The sequence below is a fragment of the Branchiostoma floridae genome, chromosome 6, assembly GCF_000003815.2.
Source record: "Branchiostoma floridae strain S238N-H82 chromosome 6, Bfl_VNyyK, whole genome shotgun sequence".
Classification (NCBI taxonomy): Eukaryota; Metazoa; Chordata; class Leptocardii; order Amphioxiformes; family Branchiostomatidae; genus Branchiostoma; species Branchiostoma floridae.
In genome coordinates, this window is record NC_049984.1 from 10055308 (window position 1) to 10073885 (window position 18578).

Sequence of the window (18578 nt, forward strand, 5' to 3'; positions counted from 1 at the left end):
TCCAAAGAATACACAGAAATGACTATCGTGGGTGTAATACTCGTAAACATTATCTGTGTACAAAATATAGTTCTATCTTAATGTTGGTCATTGTTATTAACAACAAGTGTAACATAACATTATTCACCATAGACATTAACTGTAGACATACATGTAATTATTTGTGTGTATGTAAATCTATTAGTAACAGACAAAAACACACTGAATAGATATATACATGTGCCTACCTACCCTTCTCTATCACATGTTTACTGATCACTTCCCAATGATAATAAACTGACAGGCTACAACTACAAGTACAATAGCAGTCCTTCTTTATCTCTTTCCTTCTTTTCACGTCTATCTCGACAATGCATTACACCTTTCTCATGTCTTCTAAAATGTTTTCACCTCTACTTCTCCTTCATGTAGGAGTTTCCATGACCAGTGCGTCCCTTCCTACTCACTTGTGATACCTCACTTCCTGACTTGTGCCCCCTCCCTACCCCCTTGTGATACAGGATGACCTTTGTCCTCCCAACCCCTTGTGATACTTGACAAGTGTTTCCCCCAACCCCACCCCCACTGCCAGACTTGTGCCCCCTTCCCTACTCCCTGGTGAAGAGCTGTTTGATCTGGTCATCGTTCAGGTTGCCTATCCAGGTCTCCCCGGCCTGTACAGACAAGTCAGACAGGTCCTTCTTCTTCTCCAGCATTGCATCAATCTTCTCTTCAAAGGTGTTCTCTGTTGGAATGACAAACAATACAGGTGACAACATGATACAACCAGATCTCTAGCAACCAGTTTTCTCCTTGTTTTCTCCACCCTTCTCAGTTTTCTGTTGTTTTTCTTTGTGTATCACTTGGTGTCATGCCTGTCCATTCTCTGAAATTGTCCTCCGATCTTTTCCTACAACAAAATACATTTCACTTAAGTCTCCTATTATTGTCGTCTAAAACCTGGACCACTACTGTGAAAGTTGAATTGAAAATGTGAGCAGAGAGAACTGGCTTGAGACTGGAAGAGAGAAAACTAGCCTCTATAGCTTCAAATCAGGTTTCTGACACTGCCATTTATGATGCAAGTCAGCAGAAAATGAAGCTATTAGAATACAGTTTATAAACAACAACCCTGGGGTGTAAACTCATCATAGAACAAAAATCATGGATAAAGTAGGATCAAACATAAGGAGAAAACTGAGAACAGGAAATGACTTTCGTAAGATTCCCCATAAAAATTCCATTTCAGCGAGACTATTTGGATCAAAATTAGGCAAACAAAACCGTTGAAGGATACGAATTGGCTTCTTTCTTATGAACAAATGATCCTGACCTTGTATTGGAAAATTGAACAAATAACAGTATCCATGTTAAGGACATTGTCGGATCAGAAAGGTATTTCCCTGGAGTTCAACACCAAAGCCATGTTTGCAGAAATAACTTCACTCTGAGGAACTTTCACAAAATCTTATTACATCTCTTATTGAGTATCTATCCATCAAACTTGATGAAAAACTGACCTGAGATGAAGCGATAGACAAACACGGTCTTGGTCTGTCCGATACGAAACGCGCGGTCGGTTGCTTGGTTCTCCTTGGCAGGGTTGAACCACAGGTCATAGTGGATCACATGATTGGCAGCTGTCAGGTTCAACCTGTAGAATAATTTGCAGTGAAAAGTAGTCAGTTACAATGTACTTTCACTTTCAAATGCACTTTTCAATCATTTGTCCCTATCTCAACATAAACAATGTACATACAGAGTGGAAGAATCTTCACTAAGCTAAATCACCATATTTTTCTTTGATATATTACTGCTCTTTCCTGATCAAAAACAATGTATCTTGCACATTGGGAATGGTATACAGAAATATAATGTACAGAATAGAACTTAAAGAATACTTTACATCAGTATTCCTTGTATATCACTATATATATTTATGCTCAACAGCAAGCCAAGAAGTGCCACCATCACTGTGGTAGAGGTATGAGTCAGACAAATGCCCAAATTCCCAGTCATTGTAAGGCTGAGTCTTCTAGGACGTCTTAGAGTTTTGGCAAAACACAAAATTTCCAGTACTTGTAAGGCTGGGTCTTCTAAGAAGTTTTAGACTATATCTGTCCTTTAATACAGAGCTCTTACCCAACCCCTCCTGCCTGCAGGGACACTATCATGATCTGTCTGTGTGGCTGGGTCTGGAAGGCAGTGGTGGCTTCATCCCTCTTCTGCTGGGACAAGCTGCCCTGGAATATTCAAACACAACTGTGTGTGTTGGAGCAGTTTTGAAACTGTACAACAATGTACATCTGGTGGTGTCATGTTTTTCTATGACACAAATGTAGCAAGATTATACATCCATTTCAGGTATGGGCTGTTTGATGTAAAAATAAAACGTTTCACATGGAAAAATTCAAATGACTCCAACTGCAACATGATAACAGGACATATGGTGTCAATAACTGATTGAAAGGCTGAGACAGTAATAGTGCAGCGTTCATGTGTATGATAGGACGAGAACAAAATCAGCAAGGGAAAATTCTAAGATGGAACACCATACCACTAAACTGTTATGACCACTATTTTATTTTAATCCTCATCCTGCTGAGAAATTTTTTGTATATTTAACCCCCCTAAGCTAGTTAATCAGATCAGTAAAACTTGGCCTATTCTGTGCTGCTGCTGCAGATTTACTTCCCCAATCTATGCAGTTTGCTGAGGTATGCAGCATTTAAGTGTGAAATGCTACAAACCCATAAAGATACTGGACCCACATACAGGCATGATATATGTGCATCCCACATACATACGGGCTTAGCAGGACAAGAGTTACAGAACAGTTAAAATATAAGTGTCTAGAAAACAACAAGATATTCCCCACCTCGAAGATGAGTGGCTTGACCTTGAAGTGCGCCTCCACCATCTGAGCCATGAGTTTGATCATCTGTACGTACTGGGAGAAGATGAGCACCTTCTCTCCCTGCTGCAGGATGGGCTGGAGCAGGTCTATCAGTACCTTCATCTGGAGTAAACAGTTTGGTTTGGTTTGGTTTAATTCAGATCTCCATTAGTGACTGATACAGCTGTGTCACTCACCCAACATGTATGCTAGCAGAAAGGGTTGCAGTCCTTAGGACAGGACGTTAAGCCCTGGTCCACTGTTTATTAATGTGCTTGTTGAAAAGAGATAGGGAAATTTCCCCGGTACAATGAACCTGTAAATACTGTACATAGCGTCTGTCCTCTCTGTCATGACCAGTAGAGGAAAAGCTCTTCAGTGAGCTAAAACTGTATCAAGTTCACTTTCCTTTCCTTTTTTTTTCCTTTTCACAGTCTACAGTGGAATCCTAACATGTTTGATTCTTACCTTGCCAGATGCCTGGATGTCCCTGTTGCTGTTCTTGGTGAAGTTGGCAGGGTGGTTGCAGATCTGCTTGAGGAATGTCATGGTCTGGAAGATCACTCCTGTCCTCTCCTTCTTCTCCTTGGCCTCTGCCAGCTTCTTGACCATGTTCTGAACAACACTCTGAAGTACAGCAAAGGACGGAAATGGAAAATCATCTTTGAAAAGGATGAGACTAATTTTAAGTTCACAATTTGATTTCCCTATTCTAAGACATTGGGCCAGAACATTGGGCCAGGACGACTTTTAAAAAGATGACTTACTTAATGCAGCACAAAATCCCTGAAAATTGGTCAGTGAAAGTTTTGGGTTTGGCAAAGACATTTACAGTTGATTTTTGTGTTTTGTACATCTTTACATCATTTTGAATAATAATGTAGAAACCACAACCCCCTAGACTACCAAATTTCAAGCAAGTCCTGTTGGTTGTGACCATATATTATTTAACAACTAAATAGAAACAAGTAAAAAGAATATGAGGACTACCTCAAACAAGTGAAAAGAATCTTAGGACTACCTCATACAAAGCAGCTTGTTCAGCAGTTAGAGAGTTGTACTTAGGCGTGGTGATCTTGTCGGGTAAGTCTTTGATGATAGACTTGTCTGTCTTCAACCTACGCAAGAGGAATGGCCTGGTTATGGCACGGAGGGCCTCCACACGATCCGCGTCACGATGCAGCTGGGAACAAGGGAGAGGACTGATGATTTCTTAAGAAACCTAAAAAAGGTTTTAACTGCAAACATTGGTAGGTGCTGGGGAAAATGGATTTGGTAGACAATGCGAAAACAATGTGTAGGGTTCATGCAAATGATACCTAAGAAATAGATCAATCTTTTGACACAGGTGTTAATGTTAATGTTATTATTATGGTTATTGCTATTATTATTGGGTGGGCCGACTACTCTCTCTTCACAGCCAGGGGCTGAATTGTGAGGAGCTTATAATAGGCAAGGTGAGGGTGTCAAGTTCTCAAAAAACAAAAGAGTGCCAGTTTTATTTTGAAAGAATTGCAGGATTCTTCCTTGGACACAACTAGATAGTCATATGGGATTGTCAAGCACCTACTAAGATGTATCGAACTGATCTGAAGTCAAGGTCCTCATCGACTCCTGATGGACGAACATCATCACTAAGATGTTATTCTTCTAGACATGACTATGGGGTTAGAAAAGATGAGTAGATAAACCAACTAGGTTTGTACCTACCTCTATAGGCTTGGCATATGCATGTGTGAAGTCCTTGTTGGTGCCCAGGTACTTGGGGAAGGTGAAGTCGAACACAGACCACAGCTCGGACAGGTTGTTCTCAACTGGTGTTCCTGACAGCGCAACATGCATCTTAGCCTTCATACGCTTCATCGCCTAGTGAGCAGAGAAAGGGAAAGATAAGGACTAAAAGCTTAATAAACCAGTCTACAAGTTGTTTCAAAAAATTTATAAGTCGTTTCATATTATATATCACATCTGTGTCTTCTAAATCATTGGAACCAAATCCTGACCCTCACCTTTGCTGTCTGTGACTTGCAGTTCTTGATGTACTGAGCTTCATCAATCAAAACCATACCTACAGGAAGATAAAGCACATTAGAAGTTTGACGTGTCCCTTTCTACCATTCATATCTACTCTGTCCTTGGTGCTGAATACCTTCACACTGCCTTACTTCTGCAATTTCTATCATTCATACCTGCTCTGTCCTTGGTGCTGAATACGGTTATTACCTTCACACTGCCTCATTGTTTAGTACAATTCACAATCACCCTGTCCTTGGTGCTGAATACTAGTACCTTCACATCGCCTTATTGTTTTAAATGCTGTTCAGCACTTGCCCTGTCCTTGGTACTGAATATCTTAACACTGCTGTATTGTGTTGTACATGTATATTGTTAACACTGTCCTTGGTGCTGAATACATTTTATGCTACCTAGCTCCTAGAAATAAATACCAATCAACCTGCTATGTCTTTTATGCAACCATTCACCATGAACAAGGCTGATGGATGTCTCAACTCTTCCAGTGTTGGTCAGATAAAGTTTGGTTTCATAATGTAGTTACCACCACAGACCAACTTTCGTGCTAACGTTCATGTATAATTTGTATAATTGACTATTTGTACACAAGACTACAAAACATACTGTACTGTATCTTTGCCAGAGAATCGACGTCAATCCTAACAATGTGGTAGGTGGTGATGATGATGTCAGTGTGCGGAACGTCCCACGACACACGCGCACGCTTCTTCTTCGGTCCCTCCCCTGCAGACGGTCGCTTCCCGGCTCCGTTAGGCGTGTCTGTTTGGTTCTCATACTCCTGTAGAGCCAGGTCGTCGGAGTTCCCATGGCACTGGGTACTGGGCAGCGTTCTACCTGCACCATAGTACCTGAGTTTATGGACACAAGTATAAGGAGACAAGTCTATCATGTTCTGTGAAGAAAGTCAACCCCAGTGACAAACTGGGACAAGGGGTGATACATATAGTCTAAGACCAATGGTCCCTTATTCGTGATAAAAAATCATATTGTTAGCAATTAAGATTTTGAACTATGCTGTCTTTTTAAATTGATGTACTTAACTTATAGTTTATTTCTCCCTGGAGGATCACATGTGAATACCAACGTAATTCAGACATAACTAAATGTCTGCAACAAGGTATGTTAATAAAGATTTCAAAGATTTCAAACTTAGCCATGTTTGGGATTGTGTTCTCACAGCAAAAGCACCAACTACATTGGCTGTATATAGCAGCGAGACAAATAACTCCAGTTACTCTCACCTCTCAAATAGAAGTACCCCCTGGAATAAAAGTACCCCCCGGACAAATCTTCAAAATCTAATAAAAGTACCCCCTGGAATAAAAGTACCCCCCGGAAAAATACCAAATTGACATGTAAACTGTGCCCATGCTACTTCAGTCCAAGAGAAGATGATAAGCAGGTAGGCTCTTTTTATTTATTTATGCCTCAGTACCATATCAGTTAATTGTATAAATAATGAACAGAATAATTCCTATGTTATTGCACATATTTTCTTTATCTGAGTGTCACACCATCAACAAAGATTAAAATAAAAGTAAAAAAATGAATGAAAATAAAAATTGAAGAAATAAAAAAAGAAGTTAATTTTATAATCATTGTTACAAAATAACATTTTGAAGAAACATTCCAACTTAGAATACCTTATTGACCACTTTTTTGCTATTTTCAATGTTGCAGAAACCAACGAGGTCATAGACACTGCCCCCTATCGAGAAATAACAGTACTGCAGAAAATATATAGTTCTCTCGCGCATTACCGCGAGATTCGGCGTGAGTTGATGAATCCAACATGGCGGATGTTTTCTAGCCGATTGAACGCTGTGCTTTGTTTTGGAAGGATTTTTTCGTTGCTGGAACATTAAAACAAGTTGACTACGGGTGAAAAATAGTGGAAAAGTATTGGTAACTTTTCAATTTGTTTGGTTGGTGGTTAATTTCTGTGTTTTGATAGAGAATTTACGGAAGTAAGTGACTGTGTGTGTAGCATGTGACCTCGATGTTTTCGTCTTTGTTCAGCGCAAATTTCAAGATTTTTGGAAGGTTAAAGATGGTCTAAAACGAAAAGGATATATTTTTTTACGAGTCTAGTACCGACCGAATCACTTGTGTTCCGGTATTTTTGGACCTGAACCGAAACGTTTTTGCAAGTCCAGAACCGGTCCTGCGTACCGGTACGCATCCCTAGTTATGTTTGGGTCATAGCGCTAGCGGCAGGGAAATCCGCGCTGCCTCGTCCGAAAATAGTGAATTTTAAGCAAAAATACCGCGGAAATATGGGCAGAAAATACCAAACTTTCAATATTTTTGGGGTCCCTGGTTAGTAAAGAAAGCCCCAATTTGAAAAAAAAAATAAACGTACCGTCTAAAATAAGGACGTACCGGGTGGATTTTGAGGCGGAAAAAAATAAACGTACCGGTACGTTTATTTGAGAGGTGAGAGTAGAAGCTCTAAGGCAGGTGTCTGAGAGACATCAAACAGTAAGCAAAGTGAGTACTAACTTGTTGTGAAAATGATATCCTACGTCTATCATAGTGTTCAATTGTTAAGAAGTGAGAAGAAACTGTAGATTTGTAGATGGCCTCTTCTCTCTTAATGACTGATGTAACTGATACAGAGTTGTGCATGGATTGGAAAACAATTTGTGTACTAAAATTAAAAGTTAATCTAGCATTCCTCAGTAGCTATAAGGTAACTGAGACTGACAATGATAATGAAGTAATCTGCACCAATAGTATTAGAGCCATGTGATATAAATAACATAACCTAACTTTGACTTATTTTTCAGGGTATTTTGCAATACCAGACAAGTCACCAACCTTGAGACAGTGAGAGAGGGTGCGAATCGCTGGATCTCCCTCTCCCAGTTACTCATGACACTAGTGGGGACCACCAGTAGTACAGGATGGGTCAGGTCACCTCTATTCTTCAGGTGGAGCATGGCAGCAATAGACTGGATAGTCTTCCCTAGACCCATGTCATCTGCCAGGATCACCTGCAAGTCATGTATAAGTAAGAGATGTAAGAGAGATGGAACAAAGCTATACAGCAAAACCTGTACCACCTCTGCAGAAAGACCATCTGGCTGCTGTGACCACTTTTTGGTGGTCCCTGGGATACTTTTTCCCAGTTTTGGGCAGTGCAGAGTGTAGTCCTTGTGGAAGCATATAAAAAAGTAAGCCAATACAGTTTGAAGAAGAGTTCTGTCTACATCACTATTCAACCCTACTAATTATGTTTACACACAAACAAAAAACATGTATGATACTTCAACAACCATTTTTTACACAACCATTTCTTAAAATTTCGGTGACCAATTGCCTTGACAGACGGTCATGGAAACGTTGGTGTGAATATAGCAATGGTTGTGTAAAAAGAGTGTCAATGCTGTTTTGAGAGAACCTACCCCAAAGCCATGCTGTACGTTGGACACCAGCCACCTGTAGCCAGAGACCTGGTAGGGCCGGAGTGTTGCCACCAGATTGTGGGGTACGGGGTGTTCATCCACCTTCTTCACAGATTCCACCATAGAGCTCAAGCTAGCTGAGAGGTGGAACATGCTATCCTCCAGCAAGGACTCCTATGGGTAGGAAAAACATCGCGAAATGCAGGGTTCAGCTTTGTTCACATAATTTGACAATAAGGGATGGCAAAGCATCGGTGTGGTGTGGTGTGAGTGCTTGGCTAATACTATTAGGTGCAGGCTTTTAGACTATGACAAGTCTCATGTTGTGCCCTTGAGAAATAGCCTGGGTACCATCCAGGTAGTAGTTCGCTATTATGTTCACTTCTCCTACCTGTTTGGATAACTGTATATTCAAATCTTTTGGTGGTGACGTCAGTTAATGATCGATTTGCTCATTCAATAATAACAGGTCCTCCCGCAAGCAGACTGAGGGCGTTTCGGATGTTGGATCGCCTGTTCGAACAAGCGTTTCAACTCATTCCTCAATTCCGCCATGTATAGGGACCAATAATATATTCTTGGAACACAGGGGTCTGCCTGTGTTCTATACTATAAACTTTATAAAAAGTTATTCATCATGACTGTTTAACATTTATATTGACAACCCTAAAGTGTAACACTACCATTATCTACAGTAGCATTACCTTCAGCAGGTCCAGTGGGGAAAGCTGTGGTGGCTCCTGTTTGACCTTGTTGAGAATGGACGACATCTCCTCAGGCTTGACAGAGATGTACTTGTCCCTGAACCTGACCAGACCCTCCCCACTCTGTAGCAGCTGCTGGAACTCATGGACAGCAATGTATTCATTTCCTGTAATATAACAGGACAGAGAACCGATCTAAGTGTTCTGATAGGGTAAACAATGTTAAAATGTGTTTACAACAATCTGTTATTACATGTTGAAAAAACTGTCATGAAAAAAAGACACTTGTTAAGAATTTCTACATCTCTGACAAGTGCAAAAACCATCAATGGAACAATGTCATGTTACTGGAACTTCATTTACTTTTGCAGCAGTTTTACTTTGCAGCAGAAGAATAAAGAATTCTTTGCTATGTTACAAATTTCCAAGATTTACAATACTGCAAAAAAGTAGTCTTACAGCAAATATCAAACCTTTGTAAAAGTTTCATGATTCACAACATCTTTCAAACATTGCTGCATAGGATGGGTCGAATACAGCAATGAATGGTACCTACCAATGGCAATTTTCCAGTTGTATGTTAGTAAGTCATCTATGCTGAAGAAGGACTGCTGGTTCCTGGTGGAACCCTCCAGCTCAGCATAAACCACAGCTTTGGGCTTCAGGATCTTCCTGTTGGAAAATGATAAAAACAAAAATTAAAGAACTCTTGAGTTCTGCTCTTTCTATAATCAATTGAAACTTGATACTATGATAATACATGTAACTTGTTTGATTCCTACAGTTAATTCTCCACTACAAGGACAACTACACACAAATGCCATGACAGGTCCAAAAGACAGCACTGAGTTGTTTTGTCATAACTGTAGTTCATATGTATCACAACCTGTCTACTCAGTTTTCTTCATATAAAATGGACAAGGCTGCTTCCTACAAATCTTATCAAGTCCTTATTGGGACTCTCGTCATTGCCTCAAATTGACACATGGTAGCAATCAGACAAGTGCAGCAAAAAAATGCTAAAAACTATATACTCTAAGGGTAAGTTAAAAAGTTCTCATTTATATCTAGTTGCAACTTTTTACCTGAGCTCCTTAGGAAGAATGACTTTGACTCCCAGGTTGTTGAAGACATCGACTGTGTTTAAGATGAAGTCTTCCAGCTGCACTGCAGTCAAGGCAATGGAGTCTTCCTTCAACAGTCGTCCTACATGGGGGAGGTAGGTGTGTAGGGTGGCCAGGAACTTCATGGCCTGGGCAGTAAGAAATGACATTCAACTTGTTTGTATCAGCAATATTCAGAGTATCAGATGAGACAAAACGTACGGGGCAATCAGGATAAACTGTTATTTCGTAGCTGCCACTTGAAATGATATGTCTTTCGAGGTGCATTTGAAGTGGAGAAATGTCAATTGTCATTCAAAGCTTACTCTAACTGCAGTGTGACCACATTCTATGGCATTCAAACATTATTAGAAACGTTCTGATCTCATTCGATGCGAGAACTGACAAGGCAAGCCACTTTAAATCCTACCAGAATGTGGCCAAAAGAATATCTGGAATGCAGTGAGAATGTCTAGAATGCAATACAACTACCCAGGAACTGACAAAGAATAGTTGTTTTGGTGGCATTTGGCTCATTCCTTCTCGTGTGAAGGGGATTTGAAGTCCGTTTGGAATTCCCACCCGATTGTGGCATGAATTTTGCAAATTCTATATTCCGTCTGGTTCTGCTTGATTCCTGCTAATTCGGTGTCAGTGTGAAGGCCCTATAACCCAAAGTCTTACCTGAGCTTTAGCCCAGCTGTTACTCATCAGGAAGCGCCTGATTGGCTTATGTTGAGCCAGTTCATTGTCCCTCATCTTTACCCACAATTCCATGCTATAGTGATCTGGGGGCGGCAGCTCCTGTGGAAAAAAAATTTGGACAGGAAAAACCCTTAAGAAGAAGTGACACTATCATTAATGAAGTGACTTGACTTGGCAATTGCAATAGTTGTTGCGTATCCTACTTTCCTTATAGGCAATACAAACTACAGAAACGAAAAGTATGTATCCATCAGAATTATCAAACGTAGTTGGTTTTAGTAACTTTTACAAGGCAAATTGTCTTACATAAAGAACAATTTATAACTACTCAAAACTGAAGACATGAGGTCCTGATATGACAACTACATACTTCAGTTTTGATCTTCTTTCCCTTAGTCTTCAGAGGACTGATGTGAACTGCCACTTCTAGTTCTGTCTTGATCAGGTCGAAGACACCGAAGTATTTGTTGATGGCCCGGGGAACACTCTGCTGGGCAATGGACATGATGGTGTACACTTTCCCACTGAAAAATGCCAGAGACTCAGGTGGAGGGTTGTTCTTGGACTTCTTGTGCATGAAGTGTAGATCCTAGTAGGGGAGACAAGAATTTCAATGTGGTGAAAACGTCACAGTCCTGTAACAGAGATGCTTGAATATGAACACATCTAGATGAGCATTATCATGAATGTGATTTAGGAAGTGTACTTTTCTTACCTTGACAAACTTAGTGAGGAGAACAGACAGGACATGGAGGGATGCAGAACATCCACCCAGAGGCATCTCATCCACTTCAACACAGGGGTCATCTAGACAGCACAACAAATAACTTCAACTGATATTCTCTTGTATGTTCCCAACACTGACCTGTGAGAGCCAATGGTCATCATTTCCATGCACAAAACAATAAACAGCTTTGAAAGTTTGATCATTGTGAGGTTGTGGTACATTTGTTTAACAGTCACAGCCACAGTAATGAAGTTACCTTCAGGGTAGATCTTATTCAGATTGTCCAGCTGTTCTGCCACCAGCTCGGCCGTGTGAACCGGCCGCCAAACGATCTTGAAGTCTGCAATCTTATTCTGCTGTCGTCGAGATAAGGGCAGCACATCAGGGATGAGCACCTGCAGAAAAGGCAATAAAAGGTCATTTCGCACCCCTAATGCTTTTTATCCTCTGACATGTACCTCAGCTCAGAAGAAAGTCTATCCTGTTGGAAGATTTTAACAAAAATGCTCCTGCAGCTCTATGCAAGGGGGCCCACATTCTGGTACAAAAAATACAGACCATAGCTTGTTCAGAACACGAGATATTAAAACCAGAAGTTCTGATGTAGCAGTGATAACAAGCCTCTAGGCAACCCAAAGACCTACCCACAAACCAAATTTGAAGACAATCCATGTAGCCCTTCTCTAGTTATTTGTGTTCAGAGGCAGATGGACATCATATTCATTGGAGGTAACAAAAATGCAGATAAAGCAACAGCGTTGCTGTACCTGATTCCTCATGAGCATCATGGCCACTCTGCAGCTGTAGAAGAAGAACCTGTATGAGGGGCTGCCAAAGTCAGAACTGAGCCACAGGAACATCTGCATGGCTGTCTGCAGGTCCACCTTCAGCCAGGTTTGTTCCTCTTCCTGTCCATCCCTCCACAATGGGATCACTTCCTGGAGTCAGGAATATAGAGCAACATCAATTATGGACATTGCAGACATTGTGTAACATAGTGCTCTTTTGTTAGCAGTTTATGTCATGTCAGTCTCACAAAAGGTATTGTCCAACAACATCATCCTGACAACAAATGTTTCCCATACATCTGAAACAGATGCTTAGAGGTGATGCCCATCTCCATTTCTGTAGCCCTTGGGCCCCACATTTGTGCAAGCTATTACAGCAGGGTGCTAGTCCCCTGGTAGTGATGTGTCCCATACTCTTCCTAATAAGTGCTGAGTGCTAAGCAGAGAAAGCAGCATGTACCATTTTTATAGTCTTTGTTATGACTCGGCTGAGGATCGCACTCACGACCTACCGAATGCAGGGTGAACAATCTACCTACTCGGCCATTGCTGTGGATGGACAAAAAACTTACCTTCAACAGTTCAAATTTGGCTGTACCTCACTTCTTCTTTCACTTGTTCCATTTCACATTGGTTTTCTAGAAATGTTGAGGGGATGAAAGGTAGCATCCATCCTCTCCTACATTTCTCCTGATGTATAACATATATAACAGTAATACACTGTTTCACAACTTGGTAAAGAGTGCAGCACCTACCGCAGTGTATGGCATCTGGTTCTTAAATACACTTGAGATGGTGACCCACTGGGTGCTACCAGACCCTTCCATGTCTACTGCTGTCTTCTTGTCCCAGACTGGGTTGTGGATATGAAGCTTGGCCGAGTCAAACCTGGTGAAAAATGAAAGATATCTAAGATGAAACACTGAAGCATGGAATGACTGTTCACAATATTATTACCCTTACATAAAGCTCTTGAGATGTTACTATGCTTTACACAAGCCCAGGAGATGTTGAAAATGGCCATTTATATAATTACTGTAAATGTAGGTTTGTAGGGATTTAATACTGCAGTAGTGAGAAAATTGAGTGTTCGTTGTGGTTTTTAGTTTGCAGTTGAAACATGGCAGCATGGAGGCATAAAACAGAACGAGTATTTTCACGATACTGGAACAAGTTAAACTATTTCCGACACAAAAAATATGATTTTCCCAAAAGTTGGGCTTTCCAGAATGACTTCTACCAACACAGATGAACTTTCAAGCTATTTTCACAATAGTGAAGTTTGCAGTTAAGAGGTTACTTCAAAGACATTCCAACATTTATCGTAGATTAAAGTTTCTACATCTTTAAAGAAAATGCATCACTGTACTTTGCATCCAGAATCAGGCGGAATCTTGCGGCTGACATAACGTTCTGTACATCATCATGGTCCAGTGTACTCAGCCAATGGGCCGAGCCTGCCTTCCCAGCATTCATCAGGTCATCCAGCACCTTCGTACCCTGCTTGGCTGCATAGCTGGGAAGTTGTGAGAAAACCAGAAATTCAATATATGAATATGTTTTAAAATGCTGTACCTCTACGCGGCTGAGCAACGGCTTGTTATATAACACTGAACAACTTGTCAAACCTGACCTTTGCATATCTGACTGAAAATGTTGCTTGAAGCTGTTTAGTGAGGATGCACCTACAGAACTTGATGGCAACAAATTCCACTGAGTGATAGTTTAAGGAAGTATGAATATCTGAACACATCAATCCTTGGTTAAAAACTATTACTTGAGATTGAAGGCATAATCAATACTGCTTAGAAACTTTTGTTACAGTCTGATTTTATCACTCATTTATACATGACACTCTTGTTGGCCTTATTACCTGTAAAACTCCTCCATGACAGACTTGTAGTCCAGCTCCAATGAGAAGGGAGGATTGCTCCTCAGGCAACTCAGGATGAAGTCAGACATCGGAGGGATTTTTACCAAAGGGCAGGGCAGAATGTGGTTCTCATTGACTTCAATCTCAGCTGATGACTGGAATGAAAAAAAAGAATTTGTCAAGTCAATGCAACCCTAGGGATGAGTAGCCTGGATCCTAGACTCACTGTTACCAAATCATTCACAGGCCAGCTCCCTGGCTTTAGGGTCAATATGCTCCCAAGGAAATTCTACAACAGCCTGAGTTAGACCCTGATAAACACTGCATAATAGATACTATTGAGATGAGGTTTCTGTCATCCAGGCTAAGGGAAGAGTAATGCTACAGATCTAATGGACCCTTCACAGAATATATTATGCCTCTCCAACATAAGATGCTTTAGTCAAAAGATGGAGCAGAGAATGTGGTATGGTTGAGGTGTCAAAATAACAAAAGGACCACAAGTCATACTGACAGAGGCATGTTTTGTGATCAACAAACAAAGAATATACACATGTACCACAAATGAAACTTTGACTTCCAAGAAAGTTGGCTATGATTTTACTGGGACATTGTTACACAAAATGTTTAACATATCAAGTGCAACTAATAATGGACATACCGGTCTTAGAGGTCGGGAGAGCGGCAGTGGATACCCTGGGTCCGTGTCGGAAGGCTTGATGTTGAAGTAGCCCATAAGATCCACTCCTCGCAGGTTAAACAAGGTGAAGGGGTTCTTGTCGATCTCCGAGGTGATGAGGTAGTACACGGCAGCCATGTGCTTACAGGGGTTGGCATCGTCAGGACACGAGCAGCGAGCCCTCATGTCATACCAGTGAGCGGGCAGCAGGTCAATATCAGCCTGTTGGACAAGAACTTAACAAATTAGATTACAAATGTCACAACAGCAGAACCTAACCCTCCAACAAGTGACATACAACTTTGAAATGGTACTGCAACTTTGAAATGGTACACAATAAAGGCCTGCATCTTAGAGCTAAACCCTAAGTTGCCCATACATAAGAACAAGGCCAACCTTCCTGATCAGAAGATGCACTGGGCCTGGCGCCCAACTCCATTTTTAAGCCCAGTGGGCCACACATACACAATGTAGTTAAAAGCGTAACAGCAGGGGGCTAGTCTACTGGTAGTATAGTGTGTTCAGCTTCCATACTCTTCCTCTTAGCAGAGAAAGAAGTATGTACCATTTGGTATCACCCTGCAACAGCAGCCAGTCTTCCTTGTTGGTCTCCCATCCAAGAACTGACCCGACTGCACATTGCTAAGATCAATGGATCAGGTGTATCTATCAACATGCCACAGCCATAGCCTAAGGCCAGTGTCTTGATGAATGGTGAAGAAAATTATTCATGAGGTTTTTACTTGGTAAACCTTCATATTCTGGTTCTCCCTTGAGCTCTAACTTTTCATCACACTTTCTCTATCTACACCATGAGAAATTTTCCATTGATAGGGAGGAAGCAAACATCACCTCCTCAAGAGTGGAGAGTAGCTCGTCTGGGAGATCACCATTGATGATCTGGCCATACAGAAGGGGGTTCTCATTGATGACATCATACACACGCTGGAGGTGGGCGTGGTTCAGGAGCTCGAACTGCACCTTGACGCCGTATGGCCGAGGACTGGTCCCCTGGACCGCCGCAGATACCTGGATTAGAAGCATGGAAATGATAAGGGCTTTGCACAGCAATCTCTGAACTTCCAAATGGAGATGTTGGGAGATTTTTTGGATTAGGTGCACTGGTGCACCCAGCTGAAAAAATTGGGTGCACCAAAAAATTTTTGGGTGCACCACTTAAATTTAAGTAGAATGTCAGAAAATCCTTATAATAAAACTTTCTAACACTTTTTAAGATGTCAGGAATATGATATATAAGTATTCTTTGATATATTTACATACAAAAGCCTATGAAAATATTTGGGTGCACAGAAAATAATTGCGTGCATAGCTCCAATTTTAGGTGCACCTGGGTGCACATGCACCCAGTATTTTGAGCCCTGCTGTGTCTAGATTGGGCCCAAGACACAATATCATTGAATATGGACAGTTTGAATGCTTGAGAGTTTGCCAGACTTGTGTTAGAACCGTTTGAACAGTAAATATTCACTACCTTTGTTTAACAATTACATTCACCTCAATAAATCCATACAAACATGATGTTGACTACTTGTATGATATGTTATGTTCTCTCTTAGACCAAGGACATTATTGCCTAAGTCCCATGTCTTTATTTATCTTGTACTATGCCTGACCTTGGCTCCATCAATGCTGACATTCAGCACTTTCCCAGTGTTGGCATAGCTCTTCCCCCGTCCAAGACGTTTATTTGTATCCAAGTTCCTACATTTACACAAGAAAGAGAACTTTTATAATCAAACAACATGTTTTCTCATAACAACAGTTCAATGATTTACCTGGAAAAAAGCACACTATGTTTCTGTTACAAAGGGAATCAAACAACATGTTTTGTCATAATTCCTGTTTGTGTTAAATGGGGGATTCCATGTCTATTTCACACTTACTTGATCAAAGGCATTCCAGACAAGGAAATTATTCAAGGACAAAACAAAACCTTGTGAAATATCTGGTGGTACAAGGTGTCAATGCAAATTCCAGACATGACAAAACACAGGAACAATTTGAACAATGCATCAAATCTGCATCACAGTACACAGGAAAATCTGAATAGATAGCAAGATAGAGAAATGCTTATGATATGAGAAGGAAAATGTATCATATACAGCAAGATTGTGCTACTCACCCCAAGGCATCTAGAAAAGCTGCACCCCATGTGGTCTTCCCATATGTGTTCCTAACCATCTTGTCTCTTCAAAATGCCTGTGAAAAATTATCCTGTCATTCAGTTAATACAAAGGTTTATACAATCACATAAGCCTGAATATCAAGTCTGAATACAAGGGTCATTGAAAATATATGAAGATTTTAAAAAAAATGATTTGTAATATTTCTATCAACAGCAAAAAGATTAGAAAAACATTATAAAATTATTACAGCATAATTTAACGTTACTCATTGAAAAACATTCTGATACTGATCAGTGATAGATTCTGTTGCTTCTCACTTCACTTTCTGTTGACTACCAGAATTTTATCCAGATGTACATTTTTTTCAGGAACGCTCAAACAATGGGATCCCATATTATGACGCATTTTTTCCTGCCTCTTGTGAACCAGACATCTGTTTTCAGTAAGCGACTTCCTGAACTTTTCGCGCCACGGGAATGACAACAACACCCAAGGGATGAGGGGGTGCAGAAAAATAGAAGGGACCGTGCTTGGCACAAGATGGCAAAATACTATTCAACAATTGGTAACAATTTCTACCAAGAAACACGCAAATGATCATTAACAAATGCAGCTCTATTAAATCTTAACAACAATTTATTCTGTGCAGAAGCCGACCTGGAACGTCTAGCAGAATTTTTTGCTTTCTAGTTGAAAAACATTCTACTTTTCCATTAACGTTTAATATAACTTAAGTTTTGACAAAAATGCTTCTCTTTTACAATGGCATTAAAAACATGTAACGTTGTCGTGGGAAATGAATACTTTGATTAAATCAAATAATCTTTGAGACATGCCGAGACATGTCCTAGCACACGGGTGCACCGGTCAAATTATGCATTATGCCGGTGGCCCCGGTGGTAACCAAAAATCTATCGCTGTCTTCTGGTTCCTGTGAATTCTTCGACAAATCTTAACAAACAAAACATAGCGGTACCAAACAAGAGAATCTCACCTTACTCTTCACTTGCAAGTCCGCGTAGGATGCGAGTTAGTAAAACCTTCTTGGGTGATTCCCTTTCAGTGGGAGAGCGTGCAGCGAACTGACCGCCGGTGCTGGACGTCTCCTCCTCACTGTGTCTCCTCCTGTTCCCAAGAGTTACTTTTTCCCGCGAAAAAAGTTTTCAGGCGATACTACTTACCTAACAGGGTATACCTAATAGATAAATATCAGTTTTCGGAAAATAGTGAAGAACATAGACTTACATTTGGCAATAATTACTACCCGTAAGAATTTTATTTTGACATAATCTCCGATAAAGGCTGAAATAGTCATCATTTATAAGAAAAAATTCATCATTTTAGCACCCTACAGGAATTAATGGTATTATCTTTAGTCACGTGATAAGTATGCTGCAGTTTAAAAGCATTATTTTCACCAAATTTCAGTCCCCGGTCAGGTAATAATAACCTGTACATACTAGGAATATTTTTTGCAAGCTGTAAAGTTTATGATTTAATGATGCGCTACAGACAAAATAAACTAGAAGTTGGTAA

General features: G+C 40.5%; 1 protein-coding gene across 2 annotated transcripts; it reads right to left on the reverse strand.

Moving 5' to 3' along the window:
• Window positions 1-564: 564 nt before the first annotated feature.
• Window positions 565-18176, reverse strand: LOC118417905. 2 transcript variants are annotated; one of them, XM_035823661.1, is made up of 27 exons: window positions 18037-18176; window positions 17039-17115; window positions 16530-16617; window positions 15748-15924; window positions 14878-15117; window positions 14217-14371; window positions 13713-13859; window positions 13099-13231; window positions 12323-12493; window positions 11812-11950; window positions 11544-11635; window positions 11199-11417; window positions 10808-10927; window positions 10106-10272; window positions 9577-9692; window positions 9021-9187; window positions 8317-8490; window positions 7730-7905; window positions 5513-5757; window positions 4885-4943; window positions 4586-4741; window positions 3897-4058; window positions 3344-3502; window positions 2858-2998; window positions 2122-2222; window positions 1500-1633; window positions 565-724 (listed from the first exon to the last, which is right to left on the reverse strand). In XM_035823661.1, the coding sequence occupies exons 2-27, from the start codon at window positions 17095-17097 to the stop codon at window positions 588-590; spliced, it is 3834 nt and encodes a 1277-aa protein (XP_035679554.1). In that variant the 5' UTR covers window positions 17098-17115; window positions 18037-18176; the 3' UTR covers window positions 565-587. The 2 variants fall into 2 exon arrangements, with proteins under 2 accessions (XP_035679554.1, XP_035679555.1); XM_035823662.1 differs by having other exon boundaries at window positions 18042-18162.
• Between the last annotated feature and the right edge of the window lie 402 nt (window positions 18177-18578).

Coding starts and splice junctions, on each gene's coding strand:
- LOC118417905 (XM_035823661.1), bottom strand. CDS start 17,097: ATGGTTAGGAACACATATGGGAAGACCACATGGGGTGCAGCTTTTCTA. Junction 14,372..14,877: donor TCTCCCGACCTCTAAGACCG/GTATGTCCATTA, acceptor TTTTCATTCCAG/TCATCAGCTGAGATTGAAGT. Junction 5,758..7,729: donor CCCTCTCTCACTGTCTCAAG/GTTGGTGACTTG, acceptor CCATAAACTCAG/GTACTATGGTGCAGGTAGAA.